The sequence below is a fragment of the Arvicanthis niloticus genome, chromosome 11, assembly GCF_011762505.2.
Source record: "Arvicanthis niloticus isolate mArvNil1 chromosome 11, mArvNil1.pat.X, whole genome shotgun sequence".
Classification (NCBI taxonomy): domain Eukaryota; kingdom Metazoa; phylum Chordata; class Mammalia; order Rodentia; family Muridae; genus Arvicanthis; species Arvicanthis niloticus.
Window position 1 is genome coordinate 60030413 of NC_047668.1, and position 14996 is coordinate 60045408.

The window sequence follows — 14996 nt, forward strand, 5'->3', positions numbered from 1 at the left end:
AACTCCAGCCTCATCTCAAGCCCCTCACAGTGCACTTCTGCGTGAGATTTTAAACTCAACCTCAGCAATCTAAAGCTGCAATAGCAAAGACACTAGGTTAGGTTTTCATTCTGCCACAGAATGAAAACTTATTCATCATATATAATTATTAACCATATATAAATCACTATGGACAACATAAAAATATAATGCAGCATTTATTATATTGAGCTATGTCATCAATAATGATCACTGCCAAAGGCAGGTCATTTCTGACCTTAAACCTCGTTATGCTCTAGAAATGACTTCAGTTTTTCCTTCTTCCTTTCCTGTGAACCAAAATGTCTGTTATGGTAATCCGTACCTGGCATATAGTAAGGTAATATCCTGGAGTACAGATTGTGCAGGACATGGCATCACAAATCTATAATGCCAGCACTCAAGAGACTCACACAGGAAGATCGTAAGGAGCTCACAGCCAGGCTAGGCTACGGAGTCTAAAAATAATAATAAGTATAGAGGAATTGAACAATCAGCTCCTTCAAATGAAGGCAAGCGTGCCGACAGAGTGACGAGTGTTACTCTGGCGTGTCAGACTTAAGGCATGACTGAGCTAGCCGCATGTCCATGGCTGCTTTGTCTGTGGACAGCCTTGGTCTTAGGCTTGTCATGCAGCCACCAAAGCCCGTCCAGAAATGCATATTACGTTATGCTACAGTTGACTCCAACCGAGAACATGAGCTCACTGCGGGAAGAAGGAAGGAGAGATGCAGTCTTTCAGCAAGTGGGCTCCTTGCATTTTTCCAGGTCTGAGGTTGGGTTTGTGTGGAACCATCCCCACTTTATTAAGTTTTCCTCATGGCCAACAAACACACATGTGGTAAGATGATAGGCTAAGATTTGTTCTGTGCGGAGAGGTAATTTTAGGTCATGTCTATACAAGATCTGCACAAGCAGCCTGAAGCACTAAAAAGTGCCTGCTGCAACTCATTCCTTTAGAGCTGTGCTGTCCAATATGAATAAAATGTAAGCCACATGCAGTTTTTAAATTGTCCAGGAACCATGTTCTTAAAGAAAAAAGGGAAATAGGCAAATCTAATTTTGACAATATACATATATATCTCCAAAATATTATCATTTCAACGTGTAATTAAATTTATTTTAGAATTAGGATTTTTCAATTTGTTTTTTTTTTAAATTAGTGAGGCCAGAGAGATGGCCCAGCAGGTCAGGATGCCTGCTGCCAAGCCTGTCAACATGACTGGATCCCTAAACCTATATGATAGAAGAAGGTTTGTTCTGACCTCCACGTGTATGCTATAGCACACACATACCCCAATATATACAATACATAAAGAAATGTTTAAAATAGTACAGTAGGGGATTGGAGAGATGGTTCATTGGTTAAAAGCACTTACAGTCCTTCTAGAGGACCCAGGTTTAATTTCCAGCACCCACAGTTAACAACTATCTGTAACTCTAGTTCCAGGGAATCTGATACCCTCACTCAGACATGCATACAGGCAAAACACCAATGTAAATAAAATAAAAGTAAATACATCTTTTTAAAAAAAAGTGAGATATGTTACATCCTGTTCTTTGTACTAAATTTGAAGCCCAGTGTGTATTGACTTTTGTCTTAGGAGTTTTACTGCTGTGAACAGACACCATGACCAAAGCAACTTTTATAAGAACAACATTTAATTGGGGCTGGCATACAGCTTCAGAGGTTCAGTCCATTATCATCAAAGCAGGAGCATGGCAGCATCCAGGCAGGCATGGTGCAGGCAGAGCTGAGTTCTATATATCTTCATCTGAAGGCTGCTAGCAGAATACTGGCTTCCAGGCAGCTAGGTTAAGGGTCTTATAGCCCACACCCACAGTGACACACCTACTCCAACAAGGCCACATCTTCTAATAGTGCCACTCCCTGGGCCGAGCATATACCTTAAATGTATCTCAGCTCAGACTAGCAGTAGTTCAAGTGTCAGTGCCACATATAGTATTGCGAGACTAATAGTGGACAGCACACCTCCTAAGAGTTCATTCCCAGGGGCTACAGAGATAGCTTGTCACCACAGTACTTTGGAAAAACTTTTAAATCCCCAGCACCCACATAGAAGGAAGAGGAGAAGAAGAAAATAAGGAAGAGGAGGACAAGAAAGAAGGAAAGGAGGGAGGGAGGGAAGGAAAGGAGAGGGGGAGGGAGGGAGAGAGAGGGAGGGAAGGAAAGGAGAGGGGGAGGGAGGGAGAGAGAGGGAGGGAAAAGCTGGCCATGAGAGCATGTGCTTGCAATCCCAACTCTGAGGTGGCAGAAACAGGAAGATCCCCATGGCTTCCTGGCTAACTACCTTAGCCTGCTTGACAAGCTCCAGGCCAGTTAAAAACCCTGACTCATCAAACAAGTGATGTTTTTAAAAAGGTAGCTGGTGCATGAAGAAAATATCTACATTTTCCCTCTGCCTCCCATACAGAGAGAGAGAGAGAGAGAGAGAGACAGAGAGACAGAGAGACAGAGAGACAGAGAGACAGAGGAAGAGATAGAGGAAGAGCAAGTTCATCTGCATATTAGGTGCATCACTACCACCTCCTGTGTGGATATATAAAAGAATTATAGCAAGTGGGTTCAGGTCATAGATTCTATCAAATCCTTAGTTGTATTTCTTTGTTTAGTCTATACAGTACAGACCAAATAAAGTAAGAGATTACCTAGCTCATATATTTTCTGTCTTTCAGATAGTTTTTTAAAATTGTGTTAGGGATCGCTTTGGGGAAGAGCATGGCATGCACACGAGCTGCTCATATACAGTGGAGCATTTGTTTGGAGCAGTCTGCAGGGTTATTCCTACCCATATCATCTATATGGTACTTATCACTTAGAAGTCACAGTCTTTCCATATCCATGTATTAGCCATTTCACATAGAAGAAATTGTAAAAGTATGTTATACATCATTTCTCAACTATTACTCTTTGTATATAAGAATATTAATAAGGAAAATATGCTGAGATTTTTGTTCAAAGTGATCATAATAATTGGGCTGGAGAGACGGCTCAGCAGGCTGAACCCTGGAGACATGAGTTCTATTCCTGCAATTCACATGGTAGGAGGAGAGAACTTAGGCCTGTAGCCTCCACATGCATGCTCATGGTATATATACATGCACCCACATGCATACACACACATTCACATATGCACACAATAAATAAACACATGTAAAATAATTAAGTGCTCACAGGAAGTCAGGTAGAGTGGCATGTGCTCATAGTCCCTCCTCTTCAGGAAGGTGAGGCAGGAGGGGCTCTTGAGCCCAGATGCTCAAGGTCAGCCCAGAAAATGTAGCAAGGCTCTATCTCCCTTAAAAATAAAAATAATCAGAATATTATGAATCTCACAAAAATGGTGCCAAAAACCACATTTGGAACACAATAACTAAAACCGAATATCCTGGAAATGTTAAGATTAATTCTTCTAACACATTCTGTATAATGCCTTCAGAGGATGGTTTTACAGTACAGCATATCACTGCTTGGCTTTGCTTGGTTTAGTATAAATATGTAGAATTTCTTCATAGGCCAGAATATCATCGTCATAGTGGCTGGAGCAAATCTGCTTTTGAATGCTGAAGACTTGAAGGAGGCAGCCAGTGTCATTAGCCGAGCCAAAGTGATGATCTGCCAGCTAGAAGTAAGCCCAGCAACTTCTCTGGAGGCTCTGACAATGGCCCACAGGAGTGGAGGTAATGTTACAGATTTGTCACTCTTTCTGGGAGAGCTTGTATCTCTGTCTTAATTAAAGTTAACCTTTCAAGTTGAGTAAAGCATTACTTTGTAGTAAAATATTCGTTCCTCCATCTGTGAGATTCACCGGCTTGTAGTTCTTGATAATGTTAAGAAAAACTCACAAATAGGATAAAAATAACATGAGTAGCATATCCGATGTCTCTAAATATAAAATCTGGAGTCTAGTTCGCAGAATCGACCTAAGGCATAACTGGGGCCTCTGAAGCACGCAGCAAGGTAACAGAGAAAGTAGGATGTTCTGGGATATTCCCACTGCATACTGTCTCCTGTCTACGAGTTAAAGGTTCATTCTTAGGCAGGTTTGGTTGTGCACATCTTTAATCCCAACACTCAGGAGACAGAAGCAATAGGACCTCAGTGAGTTTGAGGCCAACATGCTCTACACAGACAGTCCCAAGACAGCCAGGGCTACCCAGAGAAACCCTGTCTCAAAAAAACCAAAATCAAAGATTCCTTCTTTCTCTTTTTTCTAAAATTGTATCATCTTCTCCATACATAAGAGCCTATTTGTATATAATGGGTGTGGGTTGCCAGTGTCTTCTGCTTTACCTTGGATTTTGAAAATGTTCAAACCGACCCAAATAGGCAGCATTGTATGACGAGGTCCCTCAGGGGTTGGCCACCCAGCCAACCTGGGTCTCTCTTCTCCCTCTCTAGACCTCACAACAAACAGTGTGTGAGCATGTCTTTTTAATCTGGGTAGTTCATTTCTTTTTTTCCTCCACTGCCTAGGAGAGAAAGTGTCCCATTTTTACCCCTTGTTAGGTTTGAGGTGTTAGGAAAATTAGTTAATTTTTCTGATCCTGTCTGTGAAATCCAGATAGAAGTGTGTCCTGTAGACTTGTTCTGTGGATAGAGTGACATAGGATATGATGCCACACGCACAACTAAGCCCCAGTTTTCTTCCTTCCTATTTTCCTCTCTAAATTAGAATTGGAATTGCTTAGTGTGGCAGTGCACACCTGGTATCCTGGCTCCAAGGGGTAGAAGCAGGAAGACCATGTGTTTGAGATCAGCTGGGCTATATAGGGAGTTGAAAACCAGCCTAAAACAGACCCTGTCTCAAAAATAATAGGATAATACCTTGATGAATCACCATTTGCCCAAGACAAAAAGTAGCTGCCATCATGACAATGGCCTCTGTTTGCCGTTGTAGCAATAGTTATGCGATATATAATAACAACAATATAGAGAACTACATCAACTTTCCCTATTAAAACATCCCAGGAAGCTGTGAGATAAGGAAGATGAAAACAGATTATAGTATACACGGACACTACCAGGCACCATCAGGGAGGCCTGGCCACAGAGGACAGAACCGATGTGTGTGGGACATCTGTGTTTGGATGTGTGCTTTATGCACATGATTTCTCTCAAAACATTTCATGTTCTATATGGCAGTGAGTGGAAAATATGCCATTGAGGGCTGGCAAGGTGGCTTACTGGGCACGGACACTTGCCACTAAGCCTGGGGACCTGAGATTAATACCTGGGAACTACATCATAGAAAGAAAAGTCACCTCCTGCAAGCTGTCATCTGGCCTCCACCTGTGTACTGTGGCGGGTATACATACCCCTCCCCCACAATAAATAAATCTGGTTCTTCTTTAAGGAAATTAAATCTCTGAAATGATTTTGTGGAGGATTTTACAGTGTTTATACTGATTTCACAAATTTTTCCTTTTGGCAAAACAATATACTGTGGCAAATTCTCACTGACATTTACTGTATTTTTAATGGACTCAAAGCTGTCAGAAAGAATTCAAAGCCAAAATTCATTTGGTTGCATTTTCTCAAAGTGTCACAGATGAGTCCCATGCTCGTGGTGAGCAGTCTGGAGCTGGAGGTAGCCAAGCTGGTAGAGTGTGTACCTAGCATGTACAGATCCTGCTGGGTCCCCAGTGCTACATAAACCAAATGTGCTCGTGCACCCCTGAAATCCCAGGACCTGGGAGGTGCTGGCAGGAGGATCTGAAGTTCAAGAGCAGGTCAGTGAGATGAAATTAAAGACACTTAGGGCCTAGCCTGTGACCCAAGCTCCATCTCCAGGACCTACACAGTAAGGACACAGAAAGGACTGGATATAAACCACAGTTGTCCTGAGCTCCATACATTGTCCTCTGAGCTCCATATAAGCTCTGGTGTAAGAATGTGCATGCAAACACACAGAAACATACAGACACAATAAATGTGATTTTTGAAAACAATTTTTGAGGTTCAGATCATCCTCAACAACACAGAAAGTTCAAGACCAGCTAGGGCTAACATGAGAGGCAATGTCAAAAACAAAAACCCAGTCTGTGCCTTGTACTCGTTCTAAGCAGGCCAAGTGGCTACTGTCTCCTGCCTGTGTACAGTGTACTCTCACGGCACGCTCTCCTCCTGCCCCTGCTTCTCAGAGAGCTGTTTCCTTCTCTAGTTCCTGGCAACCCACCCAGCTGGTGGAGGAGAGCACCACACTGTCAGCACAGGTGAGAGCCTAGCCTTCCACAGGGACAGTTAGCGTCAGCCTGACACACAGGCAGCCTGACCAACCACAGCCTGTCACTTTGGTGGAGGTGCAGAATTTTTTCTTTTGTCACCTGTCGCTCATCCTCTTCAAAAGCTGAGGGTCTTATGGCGTCAAGAAGAGGGGAAGGTGCTGAAGCAACTGGCCACACGCCTTACCCTAACTTTTGTTTGTATGCTTTGAAACAAAGTCCTGTGTTGGCTTTGAATTTCTTATCCTCCTGCCTCTGTCTTCCAATCACAGGGTTACAGGTATTCACCACCGTGCCTGGCATCCTACTTCACATTTTTAAGAAGATCCAGTGTGCATCCGAATTAATTCTGCATGATCTTCCCTACACAGTAGTCCCACCTAGTCTGGAGAATGCGCATTCCAGAGCCTCTGTGGATGCCTGCCACGGTGCTGAGCTACTCCAGTGCCCGTTGTGTCTTGTGAGCTCTTACACAGCCTAGAGCCTTAACTTCTTCATCTTCTTGATAAGCTCTTACATATAGTAGAGCCATAACTTTTGCATCTTAAGGTACAAATAATGTCAGAACTAACACTATTTTATCTTGCTTCCTGCCAGTTTTATGGTTATATTTGATCTTAGCCACCTTGGCATACAGCTTTTTCTTACCTCATTAGGTAAAAAAAAAAATAAAAAAAAAAAATAAAAAAAAAAAAAAAACAGACTTCTTCACCAAAAGTGAAAGTGTTGGCATATCTGAATTCCAGTCTCACTACTTATTCTGTGGAAGCACTGTTAAACAACATAGGGATTCCCCAAACACAGGCACTTTGACACCTGAACAGTCCAGCCACGTGGCTAACCAAGTGGACATACAAGCTGATAGGCTGAGTCAGACCCCAGGGGAGATGGATCGGGATGGCATGAGGTTTGACTGCATGGCTCAGAATGCTGTAAAATTTATAACTGATCAACTGGATGATCTATCAGTTTTTAAAATGCAGAGAAAAAGTTTTATCTTGAACACACTGTCTCAAAATTCTCCTTGGTTTTACCCAAATGAAAGCAGTTTTAGACACAGTGCTAACAACAAGAAACAACAAAATCAGTCCCCAGTGGGTCAGTGCAGTTAGGTAGACCTGCAGCAAGCTGACACTGTGGCTGCTGGTGGTGAGACTGTTCATGTTGGGTCTGGTCTTTATATCCATTTCAAAGCAAATGGAACATTACAGGGACAATTATAAATAATTGAGATTGTCAGATCGCCAAGATTAAATCCTAGGTATGATACAAAGTGTCTTTTAATGCCACTTTAGCCCTTTTCCATTTGGCAAGCCGACCTTGTTGGCTGGCCCTGTAGACTTTTGCAATAACATTGTCCCACACGTGGGCCAAACTTGGAGCTGTTTTACAGCTCAAGTCTAAGAAAACAACCTTCAATGGAGAGACACCCAAGCCAGCTTTGGGGTACCCACTCTCCTCACAGTCCTTTGCTTAGGGGTGACATTAGTCCCCCTTCCTTCTGATGGAGTTCTCAGGGCATTTTTTTTTTTTTTTTTTTTTTTTTTTGGTTTTTCGAGACAGGGTTTCTCTGTATAGCCCTGGCTGTCCTGGAACTCACTCTGTAGACCAGGCTGGCCTCGAACTCAGAAATCCGCCTGCCTCTACCTCCCAAGTGCTGGGATTAAAGGCATGCGCCACCACTGCCCAGCTTCTCAGGGCCTTTTAACTGGCCATCCCTTCTTCCACCCCATTTTCCAGCCTACCAGCTGTTCCCCTAGGCTCCCCCAGCTCCTCATCAACATTACTGTGCCAGCCATTGGTGTGTGCTTGAGATACCAGGAGTTAAGTGCATCTCCCTCTGGAATGAGTGATAATTACTGTTATGTGCTGTCACCCACTCTGTAGCTCCACATCTCTGGTTTTACCTGGTCCCAGGATGACACCATCTTTCCATCTAGGGCATTATATATTTGTGCTCCTCTTTAACTACCTGCATCCACTAGTTCCTCATGTTTCTTCATCCTGAGAAAGGGTTTCTGTTTATTGATGCAGCAGAACTCAACAAGAATGGTTTCCTTATAGCACCTTTCACTTCTACCCCAAGTTTAGGGACCATAAACCACACATCAGATGCTGCACTTACATAACCAGTGGCAGTAGGAAAGAATGCCCTCTGCCCCCACAGTAAAATACAGGCAAAGAGGATTTGCTTGATTTTTTTTGTAATATTTATAGTAATCAATTTATAGAGTCCCTCATCCAACCATTGATACTTAAAATACAGTGTGATTGTCTTTAACATTTGTTCTCATTGTAGAAAATAGCAAGTATAGAGACATGGAGACGAGCATACTAAACCCACATAATGCCGTCATTTAGCTGTTGGTGGCATCTCACTGGGCTGCTAATGTATTATCCACCGTCCTCCACTACTGAAGGGTGTAGCATTTCTTCACTGGTAGAATACACTGAACATGTACAAAGAATGGGGTCTTTCCATGAAGTACAACACTAGATCTACCATCAGACTTGGTCCCACCAGACGTTATAACAGACCGTTTATGAGTTGAGTGAGTAACCTCTCTGATTCCTTCTCATCTATCAAGCAGACACACATGTAGCCATGCTTTGTTTTCTTTTGGAAGGAAAGATTGGCACAAGACTGCCTTCTTTTTGGTTAATGAAGAATAGAGCTGTTTCTCCAATAACAAAGCATCGAAGGCCTCATTCATTTTAGAAGCTTTCGAGTATTGATCACATAGACCAAGGAAAAAGAGGACCAGCCAATCTAGTTAGACCAGCCAGTGCAGTCTTCTAGAGCAACTCGTCAGATAGATGTGTGGAACTGCCTTGGTTTTCCATCAGAATCAGCATGAGCAGCTCTGTACTTCAGAGCCACATGCCTGTCACCTTCTGTAAGACAAGTATAGAAAAGGACCCTGCTAGACCCTGGATCTTTGGAGGAAACAAGTGGAACTTCTCAAAGAATGGCTTCACCCTGCAGCTTCATTGCTGGTAGCTTGATCCAGTACCTGTGCCCAAGTACATAGGAACACAGGCTTGAAGATCATGATAGATGAGCAACTGCATTCAGTTTAAGGCTTGAGGAAAACCGAGCACAATATGCTTGTGTTAATTACTTTTCTTTTGCTGGGATAAGATACCATGACCAAAGCAACTGTGGTGGTTTAAATGAAAATGGCCCCCATAGACTCATGGCTTTGAATGCTTAGTCATGAGGAAATGGCACTATTGGAAAGGATTAGGAGACATAGCCTTGTTGGAGGAAGTGTGTCACTGAGTTTTGAGGTTTCTGAAGCCCAAACTAGGCTCAGTGGTTCTCTCTTCCTTTTGCCTACAAAACTAGATGTAAAACTCTCAGCTGCTTCTCCAGCATCATCTGCCTGCATGCCACCATGCTTCCCACCATGATGCCAATGTTCTAAACCCCTGAAACTGTAAACCAACCCTATTAAATGCTTTACTTTATAAGAGTTGCTGAAGTCATAGTGTCTCTTCACTGCAATACAACACTGACTAAGATAGCACCTTATAGAAGAAATCATTTATTTGGAGCTTACAGTTTCAGGGTTTAGAGTCTGTGGACATCATGGCAGAGAGCATGGCGGCAGGCAGGCAGGCAGGCAGGCATGGTTCTGGAGCAATAGCTGAGAGTTGACATCTTATCAGGCATGAAGCAGAGAGCACTAACTGGGAATGACAGAACTTTTGAAACCTGAAAGTACACCCAGAGACACACCTCCTCAAACAAGCCTACACGTCCTAATCCTTCCCAGACAGTTCCATAAACTAGGGACCAAGTATTGAAGCATATGAGCTTATAGGGCCGTTCTCATTCAGACTACCCCAGCTATTCAGAAAACCTAAAACCTGGCTGCATTCAAATGCTGGACCCTCGGGACTTTCATGCATAGTGGACAACTTCAACCCTTCAAGACATGAGAAACCCACTGAGAGGTTGTTGGTGTGCTACACACTCTATCAGGAGAAAGAAGAGGGGTGGACAGGCGTAGGTGTCAGCTGTGTGCAAAGGACACTATAATAACAGTAATAATCCTCCATATTTGACAACACTTTATAGTTTATGTAGGGCTTTTACATGCATTTTCTAATTTAAGCCAAACAATTGCCCTGTATAAAAATCTGAGCAGGATTTTTTTTTTAAAGCATACAATTTATGTGGGAGGACTTTGTAAAGTCTCAAGTAACAAAAATATGGTGATGCTGTCAGCCTATACTAGCTGAGACCACTGACTGACCCAACTGTTAAGACCTAGGAAGGTATAGATGCAGGCTGGACCTACTCACAGTGTTGCAGCAACCAGAGTCTTCACCATCCATGAGCACTCGCCAGGAAGGGGGGTTGTGTCACTGCTGAGCTAGCTGCAAGAGCCACCTAGAGAACTTGTGAATATGTGGGTTCTCTGATTGTAGCCCAGGCTTCTGATTCAGTGGGCTGGAAGTGGAGCCTAGAAAGTCTATCTGAACAGGCTCTCCTGCCCTGTAAACACATGTATAGCCATTGTTCTAGAACAGTCCCTAAGAACTGCAGCTAAAGGAGGTTACTTGGGACTAGTCAGGTGGATTATTTACCCTGTGAGGCTGTGGATTCAGGCTAAGGATAGAGATCTGGCCAGCCCAGTTGTTTTGTCACAAAGCAGGAGTGGTTTGCAAATGGAATTTCTAAAGCCTTTAGAATAATTTGCAGAATTTTACACCAAAAACTGTTGTGTAATAGTGTGCATTTGTACTGGAGGACTGTGTTGCTCTGGATACAGCCCTGGTCTAGATAAGTTGCTATTTTAAAGAGGATCAAGCCCTCAAATCAAAGCCAAGGGCTCTTGGTTAGGTCCCAACCTCCCCATGTCCAAGAGTGTGAGTGTGACATCCAGCACTTGGCCCCATCTCTCTAAGCTTTTCTTTTCTCCTCTGTCAGTGTAATAACCGTGACAGTCTCCTGCTCTTGCTCTGCTGCCCCTCTCATCCTTCTCTTGTAGTTGTCTAGTCTGAGCTAGCACCTAAGTCACTGAAGGAGATTTCCCCACTTTCTCAGTCTTATCATATTCCCAGAGAACTCCTAGAAGCCAAGAATGGACAGGGGAGGTGTGTGTGTGTGTGTGTGTGTGTGTGTGTGTGTCCATGTGTGTCCGTGTGTGTGTGTATATGTGTGTCCGTGCCTGCTGGTGTGTGTGTGCACGCATGTGTGTGTTGGCATGAGTAATTTTTATCTATTTTGGAGGCATACCTGAGTCTACCAAATACACATATTTACCTCAGTTTCCTACATGCTGTTACTACCAGGAAAGTCTCCATTCTTTGCTGTTTCTTTCCTGTTGCTTTTTTCTTCCCTGAACCATGAGTTTGTGAACCCACCCCACAGATAAGCACTTAAATTGGCCTCCAGAAGTGTTCACTGTTCCATCCGAACCCATACATGTCCTTCCACACCACACTTTTGCTTTAATGTTCTTGTCCTCTCCTGACCTATAGATTCATGTTAGCTGTAAATGTGATGCTTGCCCTTAAAGCTGCTCATGAAGACTGAGATCCCAAACCTTTCTCTATCTGTGGTTTCATAGATGGTTTTATCTGGTGAGTTTAAAAATCAAAGCCTTCAGCTTACTTTCCCAAAGTCTGTATGCACACCAACCCCATCACTTTATATCTAACCTAAAAGATAAGTAAAAGGATTAAATCAATATTTTTAAATGATAACTATTGAGCCCCTTTCCCATTTCTTTGCAGTGACAACCTTGTTCAACCCAGCTCCAGCCATGGCTGACCTGGACCCCCAGTTCTATACCCTCTCCAGTGTGTTCTGCTGCAACGAAAGCGAGGTACAGACAACTGATTTGCTTCTTCTGTTGGGGAACTTTCAGGCAACTGGATAAAACAAAGAGGCAGGATAAGCCATATCAATTGAACACATGTGAATTCAGTAAAAAGAAATTTTCAGTTTCAATTGGGGTGTGGAGGAAAGGAAACTACTAAGCCTTTTGTGGCCATAAAGGATTCTGGACCATGCCCCATACTCTGACACCGACTAAGCCTCTCCCCATGTTAGCACCCTCCAGTCCCCAAACATTAACATATTGGTTTTTTTGGTAAGTATTTCACATTTTCTGGACTTATTCATTTATTTTATTGGTTTTTCAAGACAGAGTTTCTCTGTATAGCCCTGGCTGTCCTGGATCTCACATGGTAGACCAGGCTGGCCTCAGACTCACAGAGCTCCATCTGTCCCCACCTCCTGAGTGTTGGGGAGTAAAGCAGGGAGTGTGGAACTAATTAATATTAAAGTTGACAAGTTGAACAAATAAAAATACAAACAAAAAAAACCCAAAAATCTTAACTTCAAATAATCAGTGAAAAAAGCATACAAAACCATTGGCTGTTTTTTTCTGAAAATCAAATTTAACTGTGAGCTTTTATGGTTTTTTTCTGTCATTTGTAATTAGTGTACAAGTTCTGGAGTGGCTTCTGTACTCCCTTCTAGTGTACAGATCCTGTGGCAGCATTGGCAGAGAGACACAGACCCCACTAAGCCTGCTGGAAGAGGGAAGCAGTGTCTCATCTAAGGGACGTAATGTGCACATCTGTACAACATTCCTGTCAGTGTCGTGATATAATCTACTCTTTAATAAGTACTATTAGGAAGGAGATCTCAGTCAATCACTATTTTTATAGAAAGACAGCCTTAGACTAGAATTCTCTCTCATCAATAAAGGCTAGCTTTTCTTTGGCTCTAAGGCCAAATGAAGGTCTAGGCTTTCTTAACCTGCTTGCTTGATAATTTCATCTGTCAGGATGTACAGGACAAAGAAGGCTGCTACATGGAAACTAATTTTAACAAACCACAGTAGTTTATGCAACATTTTTGAGCAACCACCACGGCCAGGCACTGGGCTAGGAAAAAGGAATTGTGGGAGATAGAGACCATTTCACAATATGAGGTTACATTTCTCTCAACCACCAAACTGGCTTAGATTTCCCTAGTAGAAACCTAAAAGACACTGTTCGTTCTTCAGACAGTTTTCACAGCCAAAATGTTTATTCAGCTCATGTATCTTCTCCACTAAATTACAAATTCCATTAAGAATTTGCACAGCATTTGTCTTACTGTATCCTGTCCCTGTTATATACTTGCCTATTGCTATACAATAAATTCTCCAAAGCAGCTTTAATTATTGCCATTCCTGTTTCCATGCCTAGAGAATTCAGATAGGCATGGCTTGTCCTTGATCTGTGGTGCCTGACGCAAGAGCTGAAAAATTCCAAGGCTGAGAGATTCCTCACTCATATTTGATAGTTGCTACTACTGTTGCCTGGAGCATAGTGGGACTGTTGGTCAGAATATGTATACATGACTTGTTTTGGCATACACACCACACAGCATACACACACATCAAAACACACATGTATACTCTCTCTTACACACACACACACACACACACTACTCACACACAGGGTCAGGGGTGTTGACAGAGATTTCAGAGTTTTTAGAAGATACAGTGAGAGTATCTCTGAAAGTAGATGAGTGTATGTAGCAGACAGAAATGGTCCCTATAACACAGATTAACACAAACCTTATTAGGATGGCTCAGAGTCTGTTCCCAGCACCTACATGGCAGCTCACAACCATCTCCAAGTTCCAGGCATCCAGTGCCCTCTTTGGCTTCCTCAGGTTCCTGCACACACTGGGTACACAGATACACAGTCAGACACATACACACACACACACACACACACACACACACACACGTACATAAAATTAAGAAAATACTTAAAATGAAAAGGTGGCCCTGGAGTACAACCAACCCAGACTATACAGAGGCCACACAGAAGATAGAAAGAGAAGGTACATGACCAGGTTGAGGCAGCTTCTGCTATTGGGATCACAGACACAGTGAGCAGGTACTTGAGGGATGGTTTTTGTATGACAAACGAATTAATTTGGGCATGATCTGAGCAAATAAAAGTGAGACACAATCTCAGTCTTAGGAATGTATAGCATATGATTAAATTGTAATACAGAAAAGACAGAGTTTGGTAATGTACCTTAAAAGACTTTTATACAGCCGGGCGGTGGTGGCGTGAGCCTTTAATCCCAGCATTTGGGAGGCAGAGGCAGGCGGATTTCTGAGTTCCAGGCCAGCCTGGTCTACAGAGTGAGTTCCAGGACAGCCAGGGCTATACAGAGAAACCTTGTCTCGAAAAAAAACAAAACAAAAAACAAACAAACAAAAAAAGACTTTTACACATTGTATGTGTGTGTGCATGCATGCGCATATGTCATGATGTGTATATGGAACTGTCAAAGACTTGAGGGAGTCAATATTCTCCTTCCACCAGGTGAGTGTGGGGTTGAACTCAGCCCATTAGGCTTAATGGCAAGTGCCTTTACCCACTGAGCCATCTCAGCAGCATACACACACACACACACACACACACAGAGTACTTTTATATGGAACAAATGTGTTTAATTTGAACATATTCACAGCAACTACAAGCAGGGCTTACATGCAGTTTTATATAGCATATGGTTAAACTACAATATGGAAAAGAGAATTTAGTTATACACTTTGAGTCAAAAAGTACTAATTCATCCAGTGCTTTTTTTAACTACCTGTGTCACAAGTAAAAAAGCACCCCAAAGATGGCAGAGAGGTGCCTCCCTGGCTCAGTTTCAGCCCAAGACTCTTTACTGTTCCAGGAGAGAAATGCTGATCCTG

General features: G+C 42.7%; 1 protein-coding gene across 5 annotated transcripts in view; it reads left to right on the top strand.

Annotated features, from left to right (window-relative positions):
* Window positions 1-14996, top strand: part of Rbks (ribokinase) — a 76257-nt gene that overhangs the window by 33356 nt on the left and 27905 nt on the right. For all 5 annotated transcript variants that reach the window (XR_013113303.1, XM_034514086.2, XM_076942269.1 and 2 more), the window contains exons 5-6: window positions 3553-3717; window positions 12010-12101. Coding sequence is in view for 4 of the 5 variants with exons in the window: in XM_034514086.2 (XP_034369977.1) it covers window positions 3553-3717; window positions 12010-12101 (257 nt within the window). In the remaining variant the exon portion in view is untranslated. The remainder of the gene's footprint in view (window positions 1-3552; window positions 3718-12009; window positions 12102-14996) is intronic.